The following is a 21,155-nucleotide window of genomic DNA, read 5'->3' as shown; positions in this document are numbered from 1 at the left end:
GAAAGAATATCACATAACAGTTTCAACAAATGTTCAGGGTTAAATACATGCCATTAGCTTAATTAGGTACAATGTTTCCCTCCGACGTTTTTTACCGATTGATCTATTAAGATACTCAGTATACAAATAATGACGACACCTCTGTTAGATAGACCAACCTAATTAATCCTCTTTTGACTGCTCTTAGCAACAGTATAAACATGTTTAGGCTGGGTATTTTTCAATGTGCGGTATCTGAAAGTTGATTTTGATATCCGCTTTTTTTCAGGCACGAACCTGGCTGTAAGAGAGGAAAGACGGAGAACTATAGAAAAAGCTTATTTGGTTAAGCGGAATAACACGTGCTACTACATATATATATATATATATCACTATCCAAACCATCAATTGAGAGTAAAGTAGTTGAACATGACCCCTTCACTTATCTTATCAGCCTTACCAACAATTATGGGTATATGTTTAACAACTACTTGACCGGCTGTTGCCAACATTTGTCACTTGTGATACCTTCCAATTGAACGATGAGTGTATCGCATAACAGTCGTTCCTGTTTTGGTTCATAGTTGTGAAACGTGACTCTCAAAGACAAACGGTATTCGTAGGCTTATGCTGTTGAAGTATTACTCCTGTGTATTGAGAGCATCGAGTTAACAACTTTAAGTCTAGACGCAAGGTAATAGAAATAGCAAGTGGGTTGACAAGACTACATCTTCACCAACTATGAAGATTAAAACACCCATTACATATCCATGACTAACACATACCTCAATGCGTGGTCTCTTGGTTCAGGGGCGGGTTAGAAGAAAACTAGGTCAGCCAAACTAATAGGTAGCATCAGTCCACAAAGTCATTTGCTGCTGGTCCAAGCTACAAAGGTAGGTTTGCAATGTCGATTATCGTAATTGATGGTTGGTGAAATCAGATGACATAGCTTAGAATTAGTCACTTTGGTGCAGACCAACTCACTCTTTCCTTGAAATCCAGACTTAAAATTATTTTTTATTTCAAGTCTTTTTTAAATCATATTGCCTGTGTCTAATCCTTCTTACTGCCACTGACTGTTATTGTTTTTACTATGGGATATTTCTTGACGATTTCATCTCTGTGCTAAATGGGGTATGGCATTGTGAACCAATTTATTTATAAACCAGATTATACCCGACGTATAACTGGGTGAGTAAATCAAGATATAGAAATGTACATAAGAACGGATATGGTCTGCCACTAAAACATCAACCTGGACAATAATAGATTTTCCTGGAGCATAGTATTCTCGCAAATCTATTGAAATTTATGCAATTAATCGGGTAAATCCTTTGGGATTCATTTATCGCTTTCAGTCCACAATATGGCTTTAAATCTTGTCTATATTTTCAGCTAGGTTGATCAGTAATAGTAAAGTAACCTAGTACGTCGACCACGTCGCTTATTTTAAGGTTTCGTATACCACGTTTGGCTGTTGGTTGACAAATTACTAGCACGGGTTCAGGAAGTTCGCATACCTGTCACCGGCCAAATAGGGGTTGAAGGTACTGCTCAACAGTCCGCTTAGCTGTAAAGCATGATCTTCAGATATGAAAAAACATGCTTTTACTTTTGCATTATATATGTATTCTGTTCAGGAAATTTCGTAATATTTCAACTTTCTTCCTATTCTTCAGCTTCCGTAGCTTATGATGTAAAATAACATGATCACATAGTAAATTGCTGCAGAATATTTTCAAAGCTGTTCTCAAACTTCGTATATCAGTCGACCTGATAATAATTATTGCAAAGATCCCGAAGTGTATAACTTTCAGAAGGCAATACGAAGTCGTAGTAGTAGTTTTTTCAGCATAGAATAAATCAAACAATCAACAGACGATGAGAAGTATAAGTTGACAAATTAATTAATTAACCCCATAAACAAATATATAAAAGCATGCTAATAAATCATCAAGCGTTTTAAAAAACCAATATTTAGACGAGTCCCGACCGTTGTTGCTACCTTGACGTGGTGGTCGGGCTTGCCTATCGTGATGAAGCAACCGAGCTATACTGGCTGGAACAACCGTTCCTCAAGGTCCTACCATGTCAGACAGGTCGGTTGAAGAGCGGTAAGACTAAAAGCAACAAACCCAAGGTCCGAAGGCGAAGTCGTACTGCTGACTGTACAGAGGTGTGACAGCAGTAAGGTGTTTCTTTCAGACAACCAGCATGACAGCGATGCTGCCTTCCCACGAGGAGGGGTGGGGTTAGAAAAGGTCGACCCTAAAAATGCACACCTCACCTTACCTCACGGATTTCCGTCTCCGGCGGTAAGGCCCTTTGAAGAACGGAGCTAACTCGTCAAAAACCTCCCACGAAAAGGCCGTGCGCGACCGGCCTCAAGCAGTTGTCCCTTGGGCACTGCGGTCACGCTCTCAGGTCACTGAGACCACCTCTAATCCAATTTCCTTTTCAGGTACCTCCAGAAGAACCCTTCCTCGGTGTGGGCAACCGGGAAGTGATAACCGCCCTCATACCTCTAACAGCACTCGAGATTTAGACGAATTAGAGGAGTATATGCATGGGTTGTTTCATGTAATCAGTCATACGTTTTTTATATAAGCATGGAAGTATGTGTTTAGAGAAGTAGCCAAACTGTTTGTTAAGTAAGCTAAATATGCTGATGAATCTAAAGATATATAGACTCGAGTGGCGGTGAGTGTGTTATAAATTTCAGTACCTGTGTATTAACAAGGGGCTTAGAAATAATCCCTCTAGTCAGACTTGTGGCCTGACTACACATGGCGACTAAAGCATTTGGTTTTGGAACATTGCATCTCAGACCTTAGTCCCACTATATTTTTTAAGGTTCAGGATTCCACTTAGTATCATTAGTTTATCTCTTGGTGAATAAACCTCTTCTTGATTGCTAACCTTCACTATCTTAGTTACTCACATAAGTAGGTTGTTTTGCCAGTAGTATATTACAGTAATCTACGTATTTGTTTTCATGGTAGATATATTACGAGAAGTTTCACTCTATTATAATGTCAGAGGATAGTGATTTTAAAATTTTGGATTACTTGCATATGCAACTGAAGCCTGGATGGACCAAAAAGGGAATAACTGAATTCCTGAAAGAAGCAGAAAAGCGCGAAGTTTTATACACAAGAGCCCGTAGAGATGATATGGAGAAGGCAATCGTTCAATTTAGAAGTTCTGCTTTGAATTTCATAGCCAGACTACCGACTGAGATACGAAGTAAACCTTACTTTGATTGTATCAACCAGTATAATGGGGATACAGGAGCAAATGTAAGTTGTACTCAAAGTAGTACTATGTGCAAGTTTTGATTTCAATAATGGTACAGTATCCAGTAGTATGTTTTTTATAGTCTGCTTCACGGTTAGCTAGGGTTTTAAGATCGGTTTATGATTGAGCTATTAAAAATCAGCTCTCGCTGTTGCACTAATGTACTTTCTGCTGTAGGATTTGTCCCAAAATTAAAAAAAATCTGCTTAATAAACCCACTACTTCTGTAATCTCTAAAATAAGTTTTCTCTGCAATAATATATGATACTGTTGATCATCGTGGATATGTAGAGGTTGAACCTATTTGTAACTAATCACTAATTCACTTTACCACGTAACCTCTAGGCATTAAGCTTTTAATGATTCCGTAATATATCCAAGTCCCGCTGAACATACTTTCTTATTTTTTGTGGTGTTACTAGTTGTTGCACTGAGAGGGTATTTTCAAACAAAGCACTCAAACTTGTATTTTGTTACAAAGTGGAATTAATGAGCGAAGTTTCTTTTTCAGGAAAGACCGTTAAAGATCGAATGCATATACTTCTCTGGATACCTTTACCCATTTTTCAACTTTCTGTTTCTGCAACTGACAGTGACATTCGAATAATTTTGGCTTTGAAGGCACCCATGTTCAAATACTTAACATCTTTAGTGTTCATTTTAAACCCTTGTGTCTCGGCCATTAAACTACGAAAACAACTGATTTTTTTAAACAAAGTATCTCATTAATGTCATAAATAATCCGTGTTTTTTAAACACTAGACGAGTTATCTATATTGCAACTTTTTGTGTAACAACACATTCGAAGGCTAACTTGACTTATGGGATTTTTAAGACCCAGAAAGTAATAGTTATATGACTACTCCCTGTTTTTCTTAGTCAACAATTTTAGATAAAAGACTTGCGAATAAACCAATATCTGTGTAATGTCTACAAGATCTACATCATTGTCTAAGTTGTGTTTAAGTAGTATCTAACTTCATAGATTGGAATTTCTGGAAGTAATTATCCCTATAATATTCGAATACATAAACTAGGGTTACAGTATTTTGATTTGTTGTAATCTTTTATCTGAGATTAACACAAACAGCTTTTGTAAATGTCATGCAAAACAACTTTATTAGAATTGATATCTTTTAAATATCCATATCGACATAACATACTTTCGTTTACATTTATGTTATTGCATTAGTTACTTGACCAGTTGGTGTCTGAGGTAAAAAAGCGTAGTCGACTAGAATGGGAAGATTCTGTAAAGACTCGTACCGGAAAAAGACCATGTAGAGGACATACTACAAGTAATTGTCGAAGTGCAAAGACATCTCAAGCATCCACTAATCCACAGTTGTCACAATGGCCGTCTATGCCATTTATTTCGGAAGATGGAGAGTTAACAAATATTAATGATGTCGGTCAAGTTCCAACTCTAAATACTTCTCAGGTACTTCTCGTTACTGCAGTTATTTGTTGTCGATTGTTTGATTATTTTTATGTTATCTAGTTCATATTGTGTAAACACAGTTCTAAAAATACAACTACCTAGCTTCTTTCCTATACCTACGCATTTCCGCAATGATGTCCTTGGCAACATCTTAACGATAATTAGACTTGAGACTATTTGTGGAATTCAAGATAGATATTTAGTCCAGCTTATGATTACTGTATAATCATCTTACTCAGTAATTTACCAAACGAGTAAATGACAGTTTGAACCTCGTACCTAATGCACGCCAAATCAAAGTATTTTTTGTGAATTATCATTCCTAAATCTGATAGTAAATTATAATTATCATGCAGTCCTTAAAAGAACGACACTCTATTTCGAATGGTGTTGACGATCTTCTCAGGTGCAACATAGTGTCGAGGAAGATTCCATAAGGCCCTCCTATCCACACTGTCAAATGTCTTCTCATAGTCCATTCAATTGATTGTTTAACAATGATCCATAGTGTTGCGGTTCGGTCTAGGCACGACCGATCCTTATAGAATCCAGCCTGTTGATGTCGGAGTTGGGCGTTTACTGAATCCTTCATTCGGTCCAAAAACACTCCGTTGGACACTTTTCCTGGCACTGATAGTAGTGTGATTCCTCTGTAATTCTCACACCTACCCGGATCTCCTTCCTTTGGCATCTAGATGAGATATCTTTCTTTCCAGTCTGTCGGCACTTGTTCTTCCTCCCAAATATTTCTGAATATAATGTAGAACATCCTTGAAGTTACCTGTATGTCTGAATTTGGTGTTTTAGCTGGTATGTTGTCTGCTCCTGCTGCTTTTCCACTCTTGATTTGTTTGATATCCATGCTGATTTCTTCAGTCGTTGATGGGGTGACAGCTATATAAAGGTCTGTAGGTGCTGTTCCAATGTCCAGTAGGTTCACTATGGCTGGCCTATTCAAGAGTTCCTCGAAGTATCCAACCCATCTGTTGCTCTGTTCTGAATCTCAGTGATTGGCTTGCCTTCTTTGTCTTTAACCAGTTTCTCTGGTTTACCATATTTCCCTATCAGTTTCTTTGTCGTGTCATATAGTTATTTCATATTTCTTTCTGTTGCATCTTTTTCCACTGTCATGGCCAGGTCTTCCACATATTTCTGCTTGTCGGTCCTGATTCTCCTCTTCACTCTCTTGTTTGTTTCTGTATCTTCGGCGTGTTCCTTAACTTTCTCTCTTCTTGTTCGACTGTTGTTAATTGGTGTCTTCTTGCTCTTCCTTTCTTGAATCTTGTCCAAGCATCATCCTGATGATGATGTTTGTTGCAGCCCAGAACATCCTGACACGTTGAAGTGCCACCTATAACCATTTTATTGAATGCACATAAATTTGCAAATCTCTCACCATCTTCATACCTTTTTCCCAGTCCATGTCGTTCTATGATGTCGTCATACCCGATGTTGTCCGCTCCCATCATGATGGTTATGTCCTTTTCTGGACACGTCTCTACGGTGGACTTCAGTCTCATAAAACTGATCTTTATCGTCTTCATTGTTATCATTGGTGGGTGTATAGCACTGTATAACATAAGATTCCTATCGTATAAGCGCTTTTCGTGTTTTTTTGGACAGCATCAGAGTAACTCCTTTCGTGTATGAGACATTTTATTCTTCATGAGCAATGTAAAACAGCATCTGTCCCCAATCTAATCCTTTTTGTCTAGTTTAGACGTAACAGGTTTCACTCATCCCAAGCACCGCCAAGATTTATCTCTTTATTTCCACAGCTATTTGGTCGGTCCCTCTGGTTTCCCATACTGTCCGGACCATTCCATGTACCTATATTAATTGTTGTTCTGATTTTCAGAAGGGAGATTGGTCTCGTGATTTTCGAAAAGTCTCGACTTTTGTCGTGAGGCGTAATAATTCTTCTGAATGAAAATCCTTCAACTTCAAGGGCGAAATTTAAGTGATTTTTTTCTAATTAGCGTTCCTCTAGCGAGGTTGTTTTCTACGGGATGGGTTGGTGACCTAATGCCCAACCCTCTTTCTTTGTCCGGACAGTAACTCTAAAAGAGCTACATACGAAGTTTATGAGTTTATATGTGTGTATCCCTTACCCTATTCATCGCATGTCGTTAGCTTAACAGCCTGGATATAAATAGTTAGTTACACTTTTTCAAATGAAGTTGGGAAGCTTGCTTTCTCTGCCTCGCTTTAATTTCTCGCTTCTCATTTTAGTATGTCTGAGTAAACGAGTGACTGAAGTCAATTCATCCTGCTTAATCCGTATGTGGCTTCTAATTACTGCCGTCGCTCAAACAGGTTTAGCTTATGTGTAGTATATGGAGTCAAACGGAAGGTTTATATCTATCCGTTCGTCGAAAACTTAGACTGCGGGACGCTAAAGTGATGGACCACTAGAAAGTTAGCGTCAGGGGTTGTGAAGGAACCTGAATACGTCACGGGAACTCAGTGTTTATTAACGCTACCTTCCGAAACTTCTCATACAAGGACCGTAAATCCAATCAGACCAGGAGACGAGAATGAATGGATGCGAAGATATATTTGAATAATGGTTGATGCTCCGAGGTGTGTGTATTCCAATATGACTAGTTCCAAGAGATGCGCAGCACAGCATACCCGAACGTTATCTAAAGTGTATGCTTGACCGAGCGCTTCCAGCCAACAGTGTGCCCAGTAAAACTAATCGGGTCAGCATAGACATCGAAGACTTATCAAACTAATGATTTTGTAGACCTTTTTACCGCTACCCCCCCTTCTCTAGTGAGGGCCGTGATACGTTACAAGTCAGAAGTTTATATTTAATGAGCTTGTTGTTAGTAAACACTCGATAGCTTGCCATGTCCAGAAGCGTTTGGTCGTTTTTCCCCACTACAGGAAGTCATTGGGTCAATGATGAAAATGTACAAAAATAAGTGACTTGGTTCTCTGAATTCGTCTTCGTTTTTTCATCTTTTTCAGTCGTCCTGGATGATAAAGTAATAGTAATGTAAGTGCCCAATACGCATACCTTCGGAAACAGCAACCTGCAAATTCACCCACTTATGGTATGTCTTACGTCAGCTAATAGAATCTAATATTACACTAAATGCCTACATGGGATATCGTAGTCAGTGCAAATTCACACCATGTTATTATTACTACTAACCTAACGATGCTATAGTTTCACGTTCTAGAGGGGAAGTTGAGTTGAGAAATTTTGCATCTTTTCATTATAAATAATATTTTATTTGTTATCAGTCCAGTGTTATTTATTCTTGTATTTACTTCTGACTAGATGAAATCTGGTAGTGGAAAACGGTTACCAATTGCTTCGACACCAAAAGTTACTGAACTTGAAGGATTCATCCCTCCATCTACTACTTATCGAGTAACTCGATCACGTGCGATCAATAACCAAACTTCAAGTACATGTAAAATGAATACAACTCGTGTAACTAACACTAATATAAATCATTATACAACAACTAATGATACTTTAACCAATATGGATAAAACTTTACGACCTAATTCTACACAAAAATTATCTAAAGAAATGAGAGTAAGATTTATTATTTTTTCTTAACAGTTTATAGTCAATATTTATATTATAATTTTAAATATCCACTCAGAAACAATAAACATATTTATTTTCCTAACTGTAGACCTATTGGATATGGACAGATAAATGATAATAGGATAGTCCTCAAATGCCCTGGTACGGCCGAGAGTGGGGAGAATCCGCTCTACCTTTTGAAATGCTCTCACATGGCCACGCGTATATAGCCTCTGCCAGGGAAATCCTACTCACTGACTTCTTGTGGCATTACTGTCGTTTACGAAATTCAGAGGACAAAAACCGAATGTCTGGCGCTTTAACCGGGTTGGCGGACATGGAGAGTCCACCTAGAGGAGTTGGAAAACCCTGATTCCAAACCAATGGTGCTCATGGGCTCCAGTATCCTGAAGGAACAAATGGCGTATGAACTAATCGTTGGTCACCGGCTACCATGGGACCGCATCTCCTTACGATGCTCCACTGTCTTATAGATCAGACCTTCAGGTCGAAGGCTCCGGGTGTGGCCCCCTAAGAAAACCACCTGATTCGGTTTGGGCACCCGGGCAGTATCACAGCCCTCACACACATCAAGTAAGATCTGTGTGGCGCATATGTATTTGGTGCCTCCTTGTACCAATATCTATGTGTTAAAATAAATAAATAAAAGTCAGACAATTCCATTCATTTAAAGATTAAAAACGGAATGTATGAATTCTAGTAATTTCAGTTGTGAGAGTGAAACATCAGGGATTTAAATGTATCAAACTTATTATTCAAAGAAACAAAACTAATATTAGTGAACTACTTTTTTTCTTAGATATAAACTAAAACTATAAAATTACGTTTCTCTGTCAGTTATAGACTTCCACTTTATATAACTATAATGTGAATACCTTATTTACTGTAATAACACAGATGGCTTCCTTACGTATAATAGAAATAAAAACATAGTTAATAAACGTTTTCGATAGACAGATGCGAAGATATTTAGTCATGCTTTTCATATGTAAAATTATTAATAGTAGTAGGTATTAGTACGGGGTTCGTAACAGTTTATCATCATAATAAAGTGATACGCCCGACAAAATACTTGATGCTCCTATTAATATCTGCAGATTTTGACTGAATCAGTTGTGACAATCGATGTCCCCTTAAGATCATCCAAAAAATGACCTAGTTAACGTTAGATTAGTTTCTTCTCATGTAATCAAGTGTGTAAACTTACGTTTAGTTTCTAAACTTCAGTCTTTATATGATTCCAGTGAAATAAGAAAGAGCTTAATTAAATTTACACATTTTGAATAAGCATAATACAGCCAATATAGCTCGATTGATTCATCACGATAGCCAAGCCCACGGCCCAGAAACGATCACAACGGCGTAGGTGTATACACTCCTTGTCTTCCCTTAAACTATGAGATTAAAATCGCTTCATATATTTCTTTCTACGAACTAATTCTTTCTTCCTGTACTATATCCTTATATGGAATCTTTCTCTTATATATTACCACCATTGAATTAACTATTTCTATGAATTTGGTGTTCATCTTGCTGTGTTAATACGGTATGGTAACTTGGACCGATGCATATACGTGCCTGGTCCTGGAGTACTGTTTGTGAATAACGCCAAATAGTTATTTTCTGTTAAAAGCATAGTATGTATATGTAATGCTAGACACAACTATTTTTTTATAGTAGAAGTGAATAACTCTTCTGTCAATATTTGTAAATTGCTTTTTTATCCCGTTTAATAGGATAAATTATTATCAAAGATTGATCGTAACAATATACAGCTATCATCACCGGAAGCACAGCATCTACGTAATCTTATTGTAACACTTCAAGATGCATTAAACCGTCATATTCAATCAAGAAGGAAATGAAAAAGCAAGTCAATGCTTGACGCAAACTTGTCTCTGTTTTATAACTTTGTGCAATCAATAACTTGTCCAGATTTCATAAGTGTAAAGAAAATATGATAATTTAGTTGTGTTAATGTTATTATTCTTTGTTTACTGATATATATATATATATATATATATATATATATATATATATATATATATATATATATATATATATATGATAAAGTCTAACTACAATACTCAACCAATATTTTGTTCAGATATTTACTAAATTGAAGGTTTATTACAAAATTGTCTGGGATATGAACCACTAATTGGCGCGATATCATGTTGTATTTGGTTGATCGACAGATGATTCTAATCCGATGCTACAATCTTAATGATACTGTAAATTCACGAACCGCCTGCTTACAAACATCTGCTTTTTACAACGGCTTACAAGATTTCCATTGAGGTGTAATAAGCCCATGATAAACACTAAATACAATAGTAACTACATCTAATATTATCTTTATTAGCAACATGTTAATAAACTCTATAATGACATTATCTTCACCCTAAAGTTGTTTTTAGCCTAGAAATTACTTTTTCTATCGTACAAGCCATACTTGCTTTGGGATATTATGAAGCATGATTAAAAAATACACAGTTGGGATTTACCAACTTTAAATTTCTATGCAGAAACATGACGACATTGTACCATTTCCTTTTATGTACCTTTTGACTTGGATGTGATTATCGAAGATATAGTACGATATTACAGCTGTTTCGTTATAATCATAAAGTTTTCAGTAGGGCATACAAATCAGCTGACGAGGTAAATGGCTTTATTTTGTACAGACACTTCAAACATGGGTTGGATGTTGTTAAACACATACCTAGACAACGATATATAGGTAAATATACAACTGGAATGGCTGAGACATATATTATGCATGTCTAAGTCAACGTACCACTTTGTTTGGTATGGGAGTGAGTTGAGAAGAAACTAAGGACGATCAAACTCAAATGTGGCATCAATCCATGAAGTTACTGGCTATTGAATCGGACAGTGTGTGTGGGTGCAGACTACATAGCTAAGGTCCGCCTGATCAATTGTCGAAAACGAGTGACACGATCTATAACCAGTTTTATTGGTGCTGATGCATTCACTCTTTATCTCCTTTCAAGTATCTAGTTTTAGTATTCCTCCATTAATACCTTTTTATTTTGTCATCCATGACAAATAGTCGTAGCTCAAATCAATCGCAACGTGCATCCGATTTCAGTTTTTTAATTACTGTGCTCCGCAGCTGTTGCTTATTTTTCCATATATATTTTCAGTTGTATCAAGATATGGAGAATTCAGTTATACCGAGTTCTGAATTGTTTAGTTTGTCGTAAAATTGTCAGATTATGGTTTGACTTTTTTCATTTCAGTCTTGCTTTAGACAATATTGTATTTAGGATGGTGAAAAGCTAAGCTATGCGCTGTTCATATTCCAATCTTGGTTGGCAACTTAACTCTTTTAATCTTCATCCCAATGATATCATCTAAGTACTAATCCCCTAAAAAGCTACCATGAACTCAAGTGTCATCAAATACCATCGTTAACAATGAGTCAACAGTTTTCGTATTTGTATTCAAATCTCAACTCTTGGTTATTCCATTTAAAGACGAACAGACTACCAGCTATTTTAATGTTTGGATTTAGTACCCATCAAACTTTCTTTTTTCCCATTCAACATTAAATGGTTAAAATTTGATCTTATTGAAGTACTGTAATTGTGTTTTTCTCACTGCTAACGGGTAAGAATTTGTTACACAGAATCAGGTTTACAACTACAATGGCTAAACAGTTGTCCTGTAGTAGATACTGAGAGATTCAAATGACTAGCAACTATCTGACAACGGGTGTTAGAGTCGTAATAGTACATGGCGTTTTAACTAATCTATGTAATCTGCAGAAACACCCAGCTGTGTATGCAAGCGAAGTAGTAGGACAAAGTTACTCATCCGTCAATTTAATAACCAATGATGAGTATAAAGGAATTCTGTCCTGTAGTCAAACATAAGTTGTTTTTAATAGCTCCATGTACTAAAATGAAATTTAGGCTACACACATGTTTTAGACTTGAAATATGTGACAAGATGCTGATCGATCGTTGAAGTAAAACATACACAAAAACACTAATTTACCCGTATAGGTATTCCTGTAGTTAGAAATAACTAAAATCACTTAAGCACGTAACAACCTCTGGTGGGATGGCAGAGGACACTTGCAGCTGAGTAGAATTATTTTGGTGACTTGTAAGAACCTGAATAAAACTTGTGGTTACGCTTCGAGAACTAAATTAAAAGTATTCAATAACAAATTTATTTTAAAAAGCACGAATCAAATACACTAAAAGTAGATATTTACAATAACTGCATGTACAAGAGCCATACTATCTTGTTTAATACATCGGTATTAAAGGGTGACCAATTTTTAGTGTCACAAGTCGATAATGTAATTATAAAAAAGTTTATGTACAGTGACAATTTTCGATGAACTTAGCGGAATGGTCTTGGTGGACTAGGGGGCTCCGCCTTAATAGAGACTTTGCGCGGTGGGGAAGGACTTGGATTGCGTAGGCGTCTCGGAGAGTTCCTTTGACTAGTGTCTTCCCTTTTTGTTTCTGAATGAGGTTCTCTGTTTTCCCTAAGCCTTGGCTCTCGATTCTCTCTATGTCTTGACTCTCCATTTTCTCTAGATCTTGACTCTGGATTATGACGTTTCTCCCGACCATTCCGCTTCTGAATAGCTTCGAGGCGTCGCTTCTCTGCCTCGTCTTGTTCCTGTTGAATTTTTTTCAGTTGTTTCATCACTTCTGGACCACATCCATGCTCTTTAACAAATTCCGAAACAGAGTCAGTAGGTCGTTTGTGCTCTGGCTTTTTATCCATATGTCCAACATCAAGAACTCCGTCCTTTGGTACTCGATATTTTTCGACATGGTCTACTCGGATTATACGACCTCCTAATTTTATTCCATTTAAATTATCAGTAGCTAGAACAGTACTTCTTTGATCTTCATAACACACAAATGCAAATCCCTTTGACACACCTGTCTTTTTATCCCGAACTAAATTGATATTAACAATCTCACCATACTGAGAAAAAACACAAATAACATCACCTTCAGTGAGATCGTAATGTAAACCACCCACATAGATCCAAGCCGAATCTTTGTACTGTCTATGCCAACTGCTAACTGTCCCTGTGTGACCGAGCGATAACTCCTTCTCATTCATTAAATTCTGATTTTTGGCATTCGTAATTGGATTCATTGTGGAACCGTTCTATCTAGAATAATATTGTAAAAAAATAGGTAGACAAAGAGAGGGTTATTTTACAATCAGTGTCAGTCATCAAAAACGTAGAACTTCGTACGTGTGTATATCAGTTCGAGTTGTCATACCATATTAGTAAAGAGATTTTATTTTTTTATTTAACACATAAACATTGGTACAATGAGGCACCAAATACATATGCGCCACACAAATCTCATTTGATATGTGTGAGGGCTGTGATACTGCCCGGGTGCCCAAACCGAAGCAGGTAGTACAGAGGTACAATTGTCCATTCAAATCCCGTAGTGGTAAAGGCAGTAAAATTATAAGCAATAATCGTTAAGATTAGGGTTTGAAGATGTTATTCAAGGAATATAATCCAATGAAATAAATTTGGAAAGAGAATAAATAGGGGCATGAAGAATTCAGAAGATTAAGATTTGGGAAAACAAAGAGTGGATGCACTTGCGCCATTGCAAACGATTTTGAGCCATGTCATTCAGGGTCTCTAACCATCGGTTGCTATTGTCTCGCGGATCCCAGCTAGGTAGTTTACACCTACCAACATGGCTCAGTCCACTTGTCAGTGACTTCATGCATTTGTGCCATGTTTTGGTTTGGCCGCCTCTACCTTTCTTCCAACCTACTCCTATACCATAAAATATCGCATGTCGGTGGGTGGGGATACGTAACACGTGTCCCAGCCATCTACAATTGACTTGCCATTCTTACCTAGTACCCGTTTCCTAAAAACTGCATTACTTACTCGGTGGTCCCAGGATATACGAGCAATGTTTCGAAGACACCTATGATCAAATGCTAGTAACCTACGAATATCCTCTACTCTTACCGGCCATGTTTCACTGCCATAAAGTAGGACGGAACGAACTGTTTCACAGTAAACACGTCCTTTGGTTAATAGACGGATATCTCGCCTACGCCTACCATTCTAGTGAATTAAATAATAATAAAAATAGTTGTCATGCCACATGTTGTGTTGGTAAAGTTGGTTTGGCAGAGATAATTAGATTTACAGTAATGTAAATTTAAAACTGACTTAGTACTGTAAATTTTGACACTGAACTTGGAATACTACACAAAGTTTGACCTTACTGTGTACCCTAAAACTAAATATGAACGGAACTAATGCAGTGATCAAATTGGAACAATCATCGCTTCCAAACAAATGCACGGACAACACATGAAGTTAGACATTCCGAAATATCTCCTTATGGATTATTTAATCTTGTGTTTATAACTAATAGGATATATTATTCAAGTGCGAATTGATGACCTGGAACTTTTATGCTACCTGATTACCTAAACCAAAGAACATAAAAATGTTTGAACATGTGAACCAGTGGAGTCAGGTACTTTAGGAACTAAGTATTAACTTTACTTCAAGTTTTAGAAAGCTTATCTGCCCTCAAATTCTGGTCTTAGTGATACAAAGCGTGCGACAGTAACCCCGTATTTTCTGAGATTAGACATAATAAGTGCTTACCAACCAAATGCAAAACATTTACAAGTCATATGTAGCTGTTTCTTTAAATTTTTCCGTTTCACTGCAGGGATTATGTTATGTTTCACAACTTCTTTACAGAATGACGTGTGCTTTGAAGCTGACTACTGACAACTCTACTTGACCGAATAAATGCAGCCCACGCAGTTTGTATGATAATAGAGATCCAGAAGCACAATAACCAAAAGAAAGCTTACCACAATGAGAAGCTGATGTCAGTCAACTACAACGTAGGACCAGGCACATATATGCATCGGTCCAAGTTACCATACCTCATTAACACAACAACATGGACACTGGATTCATAAAAATAGTTAATTCAGAGGTGGTAATACATAAAAGAAAGATTGCAATAAGGATATAGTGCAGGAAGGAAGAATTAGTTCGTAGAAAGAAATATATGAAGCGATTTTAATCTCATAGTTTAAGGGAAAACAGAGAGTGTATACACCGACGCCATTGTGGTCGATTCTGAGCCATGTCACCAAGAGTCTCCAACTATTGGTTACGATTGTCACGCGGACCCCAAACAATTAGTCTGCATCTACCAACATGGCTCAGACTGGAAGTTAGTGACTTCAAGCACTGATGCCACGTTTTGGTTTGGCCGCCCCTAACTTTCTTCCAACCATCTGCAGCACCGGTTAGCATTGCACGTCGTGGTAATCGGTGTATATGTTTGCAACTTTCATCCTTCGTCAGAATCTTACACACTATAAATATTTGGAACAAAAGTAGTGCCAAGAGAATTGGTTTATTCAAGGAGCACTGGTCATTCAATATAATGCATGTAAACTGAGAAAAGGACCGAAGAGTATGATTTGAAATAATTCTTGGAGCTAAAAGGCTGTAGTGAAACTATACTACAACAAAAACCGCCCCCAAATGCCCTGGTACGGTCGAGAGTAGGGAGAATCCGCTCTCCCTCTCGAAATACTCACATGGCCACGCGTATACAGCCTCTGCCAGTGAAGTTCTACTCACTGACTTCTCGTGGCATTACTGTTGTTTACGAAATTCAGCGGACAAAAACCGAATGTCTGGCGCTTTAACCGGGTTGGCGGACATGGAGAGTCCACCTAGAGGAGTTGGAAAACCCTGATTCCAAACCAATGGTGCTCATGGGCTCCAGTATCCTGAAGGAACAAATGGCATATGAGCCAATCGTTGGTCACCGGCTCCCATTGGATTGCATCTCCTTACGATGCTCCACTGCCTTGTGGATCAGGCCCTGTAGGTCGAAGGCTCTGGATGTGGCCTCCTAAGAAAACCACCTGCTTCGGTTTGGGCACCCGGGCAGTATCACAGCCCTCACACACATCAAGTAAGATCTGTGTGGCGCATATGTATTTGGTGCCTCCTTTTACCAATATCTATGTGTTAAAATAAATAAATAAACAACAAAAACGCCAGGGTACTATAAGAATGGTTACGCGTAATCAGTTAACGAATAAATCAAAATCATATGACTATGACACCAATGAAACTCAAACATAGTCTCTTAGTTTGTTTCCAGGGTCGATGACCGACTTTCTGTATCTTAATGCATTCAGATTGATACAAGGACTCATGAATTTCGCAGGAATTAGTGTTTATGTTATGAAAACTTCCTAGCAGATGTAAAAGGAAACATGGCTTTTCTATATAAATAGAGTACGATAAAGATATGAGGTACAGCATAGTAGTATGAATCTCCGTGGCAAGACAACCAACGAATCCAAAACTGACATTTACAAAGTAACTCCCCGATCTCCCTATTGTAGACAAAGTTTGATCAGTTTTTCGAACACTATAGGAGACTCGAGACGCGAAAATTCGGGATTTTTGCTGGTCTACAATTTTCGACAAAAAGATTCACAAACTGAGATTGGACTATCGTCGTACTGCTGCACGATTGTGAGATGTTAACGTTAGTACTGAAATGTAGCAAACTTTGAACAACTTGGACAATCTGATACTTCCAAGTAACAGTTAATACTTGTGGTCTATTATATACACATATACGGAAGCCCGTAAAGCGAAGTTTCTATTATGTTCACAACTACTTGAACAACAGTTGAAGTGATTAGGGGAATTTGAAAAAAATCCGGAACTTATTTTGGGAAAAAGTAGACGAATCGGTGTTAGTTCTTAGAAAAAGTAGACATTTTGGGGAAGGAAAAAGTGGTAATTTCGGCACACACTATTTGCCTCAGGATAGAGAAAAAAGTGCATCGCTGCCTATATTCATACCGACTTTTTCTGAGGATTTTCTTAAAATTTCGCCTTTAGTTCCCCATTTTTGTTAGGACATTCAAATACAGAGTGAAAAAACACGCTGCCATACATTAATTCACAAATTACTGATACTTAAACAACTGACTGACACTTGTAAATATTACCGAAAACTATTCGACAGTACCCAATCTTCCTATTTTGGGGAAGCTGCAATAGGAAACTTTGGGGTTTTTCCCCGAAGTTTGGGGGAAACCCCAAAATAGGAAGATTAGGTAAGATAAATATTCATTTAACAAGTGCAAGAATCAGGAAAATTAGACAGAAACAAGAACATTAACAGACGAAAAAGCAAGTGAAAACGGTGAGCTCATGTTTGAAAACAATTAGAAGTTTATAGTAGCTATGGGAAAATTCTGACCAACCTGATTATCGAGACCACGAATTAAAGTAACTTATTAGTTCTTTTGGCCCGCTTCGTTGATGCAAGCGTAACGAACCCTAAATAAATTATATTACTCAATATATAATAAACCTTGTCAAATGCAGTCTTTCGTATTATTTAACAGTCCATAACAAATTTTACTATCTAAGGGAACTGGTCTATAGTGAATCAAAATGGTTAAAATGTTTGTGGACGAAATAGAAGAAGCTTTCGCTTAACTGGCTTCCGTGTCTAGTAGCATTGGATCACCAATACCTCCAGGCAGGAATCAAGGTATGTTAACGATAGTAGGGGGAAAAGAGAAATTGGTAAATCATGGTAAGATATTATCCTTAGTTTTTAAGAATAGGTCAAGTTTCCTCTCAAAGGACTCCTGGGAAGTTGCTTGGACTAGCTCAGCCGGCAACGAATTCCATCACTTGACAACTCTTATGAAGTAGAGGTTGTGTCAACAGTCCGTTCTTCTATGTTGTGTCTCCAGTTTCCGGGCGTTACCTCTTGGTTTTGTGTTGGAGCTAAACTTAAGTAGCTTATTAAGGGGATGCCTAGAAGTGTTAAGGATACTGGGAGCCATTAGGTCACCTCTAAGACACCTATACTGTAATGGGTAAAGGTTTAGTGATTGGAGGCGCTCTTCATGAGTTTTGAATTTGAGTTCCCGAACTGATTTCGTGGCTCCCCGTTGAATACGCTCCAGAGTATCTTTATCCTTTCGGAGTGAGGGAAGAAATACTATATTCTCGTACTCTTAATAAGGACAAATAAAACTGCTGAAGATTATGTGGAAAGTCCTTCCGTCCAACTGGCCAAAAATTTTACTAGTGTAAGGTTTTCTCGGGAGACATTTTTGTCACAGTTAGCGTAAGACTTCAAATCGTAGGGACCAGCACTTCTTAATCTTATTCAACTTGGGATACTTTTAGAGAGAAGTTGTAACTGTAGTCTGCAACATGTCTTAGATGGACTACTTTACACTTTGAAGTGTTAAAGGTAAGTCCGTTGTCGTCTGCCCAACTTTGAAGTGGAGTCAGAGCCTCCTGAAAAGCCAGCATATCCTCTTGGTTGCGTATCTCTCTTCAGAGTTTCACATCATCAGCAAAAATTAATAAGTCAAACAATACCTGTTGTGAAAGATAGTTTATATAAATCAAGAAAAAAAGAGGCCCTAGTACTGAACCTTGGAGGACCACACTAGAGTATTCCATAGCACGAGAGAAGGTAAAGTTAACCCTGACTTAAAGTGTCGATTTTTTAGATATGGAGGGAGTCTATCAATTAAATGTCATTTGATATCCCACTGTTTGAGCTCAGTGGTAAGACATATATGGTTGGTCCTACCAAATCTTATGGGAAGTCATGATGTCAACTTTCCCCTTGCGATCAAGGATGGTTGTCCATCTGTCCACCGCGGTCAGCATGTTGATCATACAAGAGTGACATTTTCTGAAGCTGTGTTGTTGGGGTGAAAAGAAGTTTACGGATAGTAAGTAATCGTGTAGACCGTCTCATATCAGGAATTCCATAATTTTTGAGGATATTGGGAGAACTGCTGATGGTTACTACGCCGACCTCTATTGAAAATTTGTGTGATGTGAGCCAGCTTCCAAATTTTTGGTAATGTGCCTCGTCTTAACGAGTGTGAAAACATCACGCTAAGCAGTGTTGCTACGATATAAGCTGCTTCCCTCAATATAGCAGAATGAACCATATCTGGGCCAGGATGAGTGTCTTTTCTTGGGTGCTGCAGTTTCCGGAACACCAAGTTAGCTCTCAGGTTCACTACGGAAATTCCTGTGCAGTTTCAGAAGAAGCTGTCATCAGTATAGTTGATGTGGGTCGGTTGAAATGTCCGGGAGTATTGTCCAGCCAAAAGGTTAGCGGCATCGCCGTCCTTATTGGTCGGGCCATTAGGACCGAGCATTTAGGAATCTCTAGTTTTGTCTTGACGAAGAGAGGCTGCATAACGGAACAAACTTTTTGGATCGGAGACAAATCTAACGATAGGCTTTATCTGTTACTGAAGCCTGTCTTCTCTTATTGCCTTTGTGCATATGTTCCTTATATGTTTGTATTGCCTGTGCGCACCGTTGTTATCAGTTCGTTTGTATTCTGCCCAAAAGTGCCTTTTGCGGCTTAGCAAAGGAAGAGTGCGATCCTTGATTACTTCAGGTTCCTTGTAGCTTTTTTGGACCTTTTCAGGAACAGGCTACTTTGTAACACATAAGAGCGTGTGCAGTAAGAAATTCGAATGAGCATCCACATCAAGTTGAGGGTGAACATCCCAACCCACCTGTTGTAGACAGTCCTGTAAGGCTGACATTCACCAGTTTGAAATTCGAGTGCCTGCTTTTGTTGGGATATCTTAGCTCAGTTTTGTTGAAAAAAATGAAGGCTATGACGGCGTGAACGCTTTTCCTCAGGAGAGCTAGGCTTGAGGGGTTGTCAACTAGGAATCCTTCGTTTGTGAATACCCAGTCTAAGCGCAACGGTGTCTGACTGCTTCTCCAACAGGTTACCGACCACATATTTTCAAATAATCCCAGATCATAGTTGAGGTTGAAGAACGGAGCTTCAGTTGAGTTTTCACCACAAATATATATATGTTCCGCGGAATTGACTTTAGGAAGACTGAAGTCCCCCGCAATCAGGATATGAGTAAATCCGAGACGCTTAGAGCGGGATAATTTTTCCAGCTTAAGATTTTCGTACTCCATGTCAGCAGTGGGCTTTCCGTAGATGACTCCAACTAGGCACCTCGAGGTGGTAGACAATCTTACTGAGCACCATACGGATTCATTAGGATTGATAAACTCGTGTTTGTGAACTTGGTTTATCTTCACGCATGATCGTATGTATAGGGCTACTCCACCCCCAATCCTTTTTTTCTGTCGTTGTGAAACAAAGACATCACAGGTATTGCTAGGTCCTGGTCTGTAAACTGACATATCCAAGTTTCAGATATTCCTATCAGATGAGCATTATTAGCATTAATAAGTTCACGTAGCTCATCCATTTTATTTGGTAAACTCGCGACGTTCATGTATGAGCAGTTTATGCTTACAATTTGAAACTCGTGAGCTTCTCCTTCCTGTTTGTCTATATGAGTCTTACGTGAATGTACAGGTAGCCTATCTATACAAGGTTTTCGAGTTGATATCCCCTGTCCTTTACACGTTTTTCATATGATCAATGGAATGCGCAATTGGAATGATCAGCTTCAACTTGCTTTTTTGCTTGATCCTCGCGTCATGTGACCTATCCGGATGCCTATGGATTCCAGTTGGCAACCGACGTCTGTGGGCACGAAATGCTTCCAGAGTTGCAGCCCCCATATAGGACGATGGGAAAGTTATCTTCATCAGCTGTAGTCTAGAATCTCCGTCCTTCTTGGCCAGTCTCGTCACTGGTTGAGTCAGTATGTTTTTGAGCTTCAATGATTCCTTGATGAATTTCCGTTCCCTAATATCAGGGTTTGTTTGACCAGGGTTCGTGTTTTCCGGTACACCATGCACAATGATATTTC

At 38.2% G+C, this 21,155-nt stretch overlaps 2 protein-coding genes across 3 annotated transcripts; one reads left to right on the top strand and one right to left on the bottom strand.

The window, feature by feature from the left end:
* The first annotated feature begins 477 nt into the window (after positions 1–477).
* MS3_00002618 (uncharacterized protein) lies at positions 478–11,854 on the top strand. The gene is made up of 6 exons (XM_051210221.1): positions 478–875; positions 2,985–3,281; positions 4,472–4,720; positions 8,013–8,276; positions 10,028–10,237; positions 11,558–11,854. Exons 2-5 carry the CDS (start codon positions 3,015–3,017, stop codon positions 10,154–10,156), a joined length of 909 nt encoding a protein of 302 aa, XP_051070191.1. The 5' UTR covers positions 478–875; positions 2,985–3,014; the 3' UTR covers positions 10,157–10,237; positions 11,558–11,854.
* Positions 11,855–12,479: 625 nt separating this feature from the next.
* RBMX2_1 (RNA-binding motif protein, X-linked 2) lies at positions 12,480–17,679 on the bottom strand. Of its 2 annotated transcripts, XM_051210220.1 has the most exons (3): positions 17,613–17,656; positions 13,181–13,464; positions 12,480–13,138 (listed from the first exon to the last, which is right to left on the bottom strand). In XM_051210220.1, exons 2-3 carry the CDS (start codon positions 13,446–13,448, stop codon positions 12,672–12,674), a joined length of 735 nt encoding a protein of 244 aa, XP_051070190.1. In that variant the 5' UTR covers positions 13,449–13,464; positions 17,613–17,656; the 3' UTR covers positions 12,480–12,671. The 2 variants fall into 2 exon arrangements, with proteins under 2 accessions (XP_051070190.1, XP_012791733.1); XM_012936279.2 differs by having other exon boundaries at positions 12,480–13,464; positions 17,613–17,679.
* Between the last annotated feature and the right edge of the window lie 3,476 nt (positions 17,680–21,155).

Source organism: Schistosoma haematobium, chromosome ZW, assembly GCF_000699445.3.
Source record: "Schistosoma haematobium chromosome ZW, whole genome shotgun sequence".
NCBI lineage: Eukaryota > Metazoa > Platyhelminthes > Trematoda > Strigeidida > Schistosomatidae > Schistosoma > Schistosoma haematobium.
The sequence above is the reverse complement of the archived record's forward strand: the minus strand, read 5'-3'. Positions and strand labels throughout refer to the sequence as shown.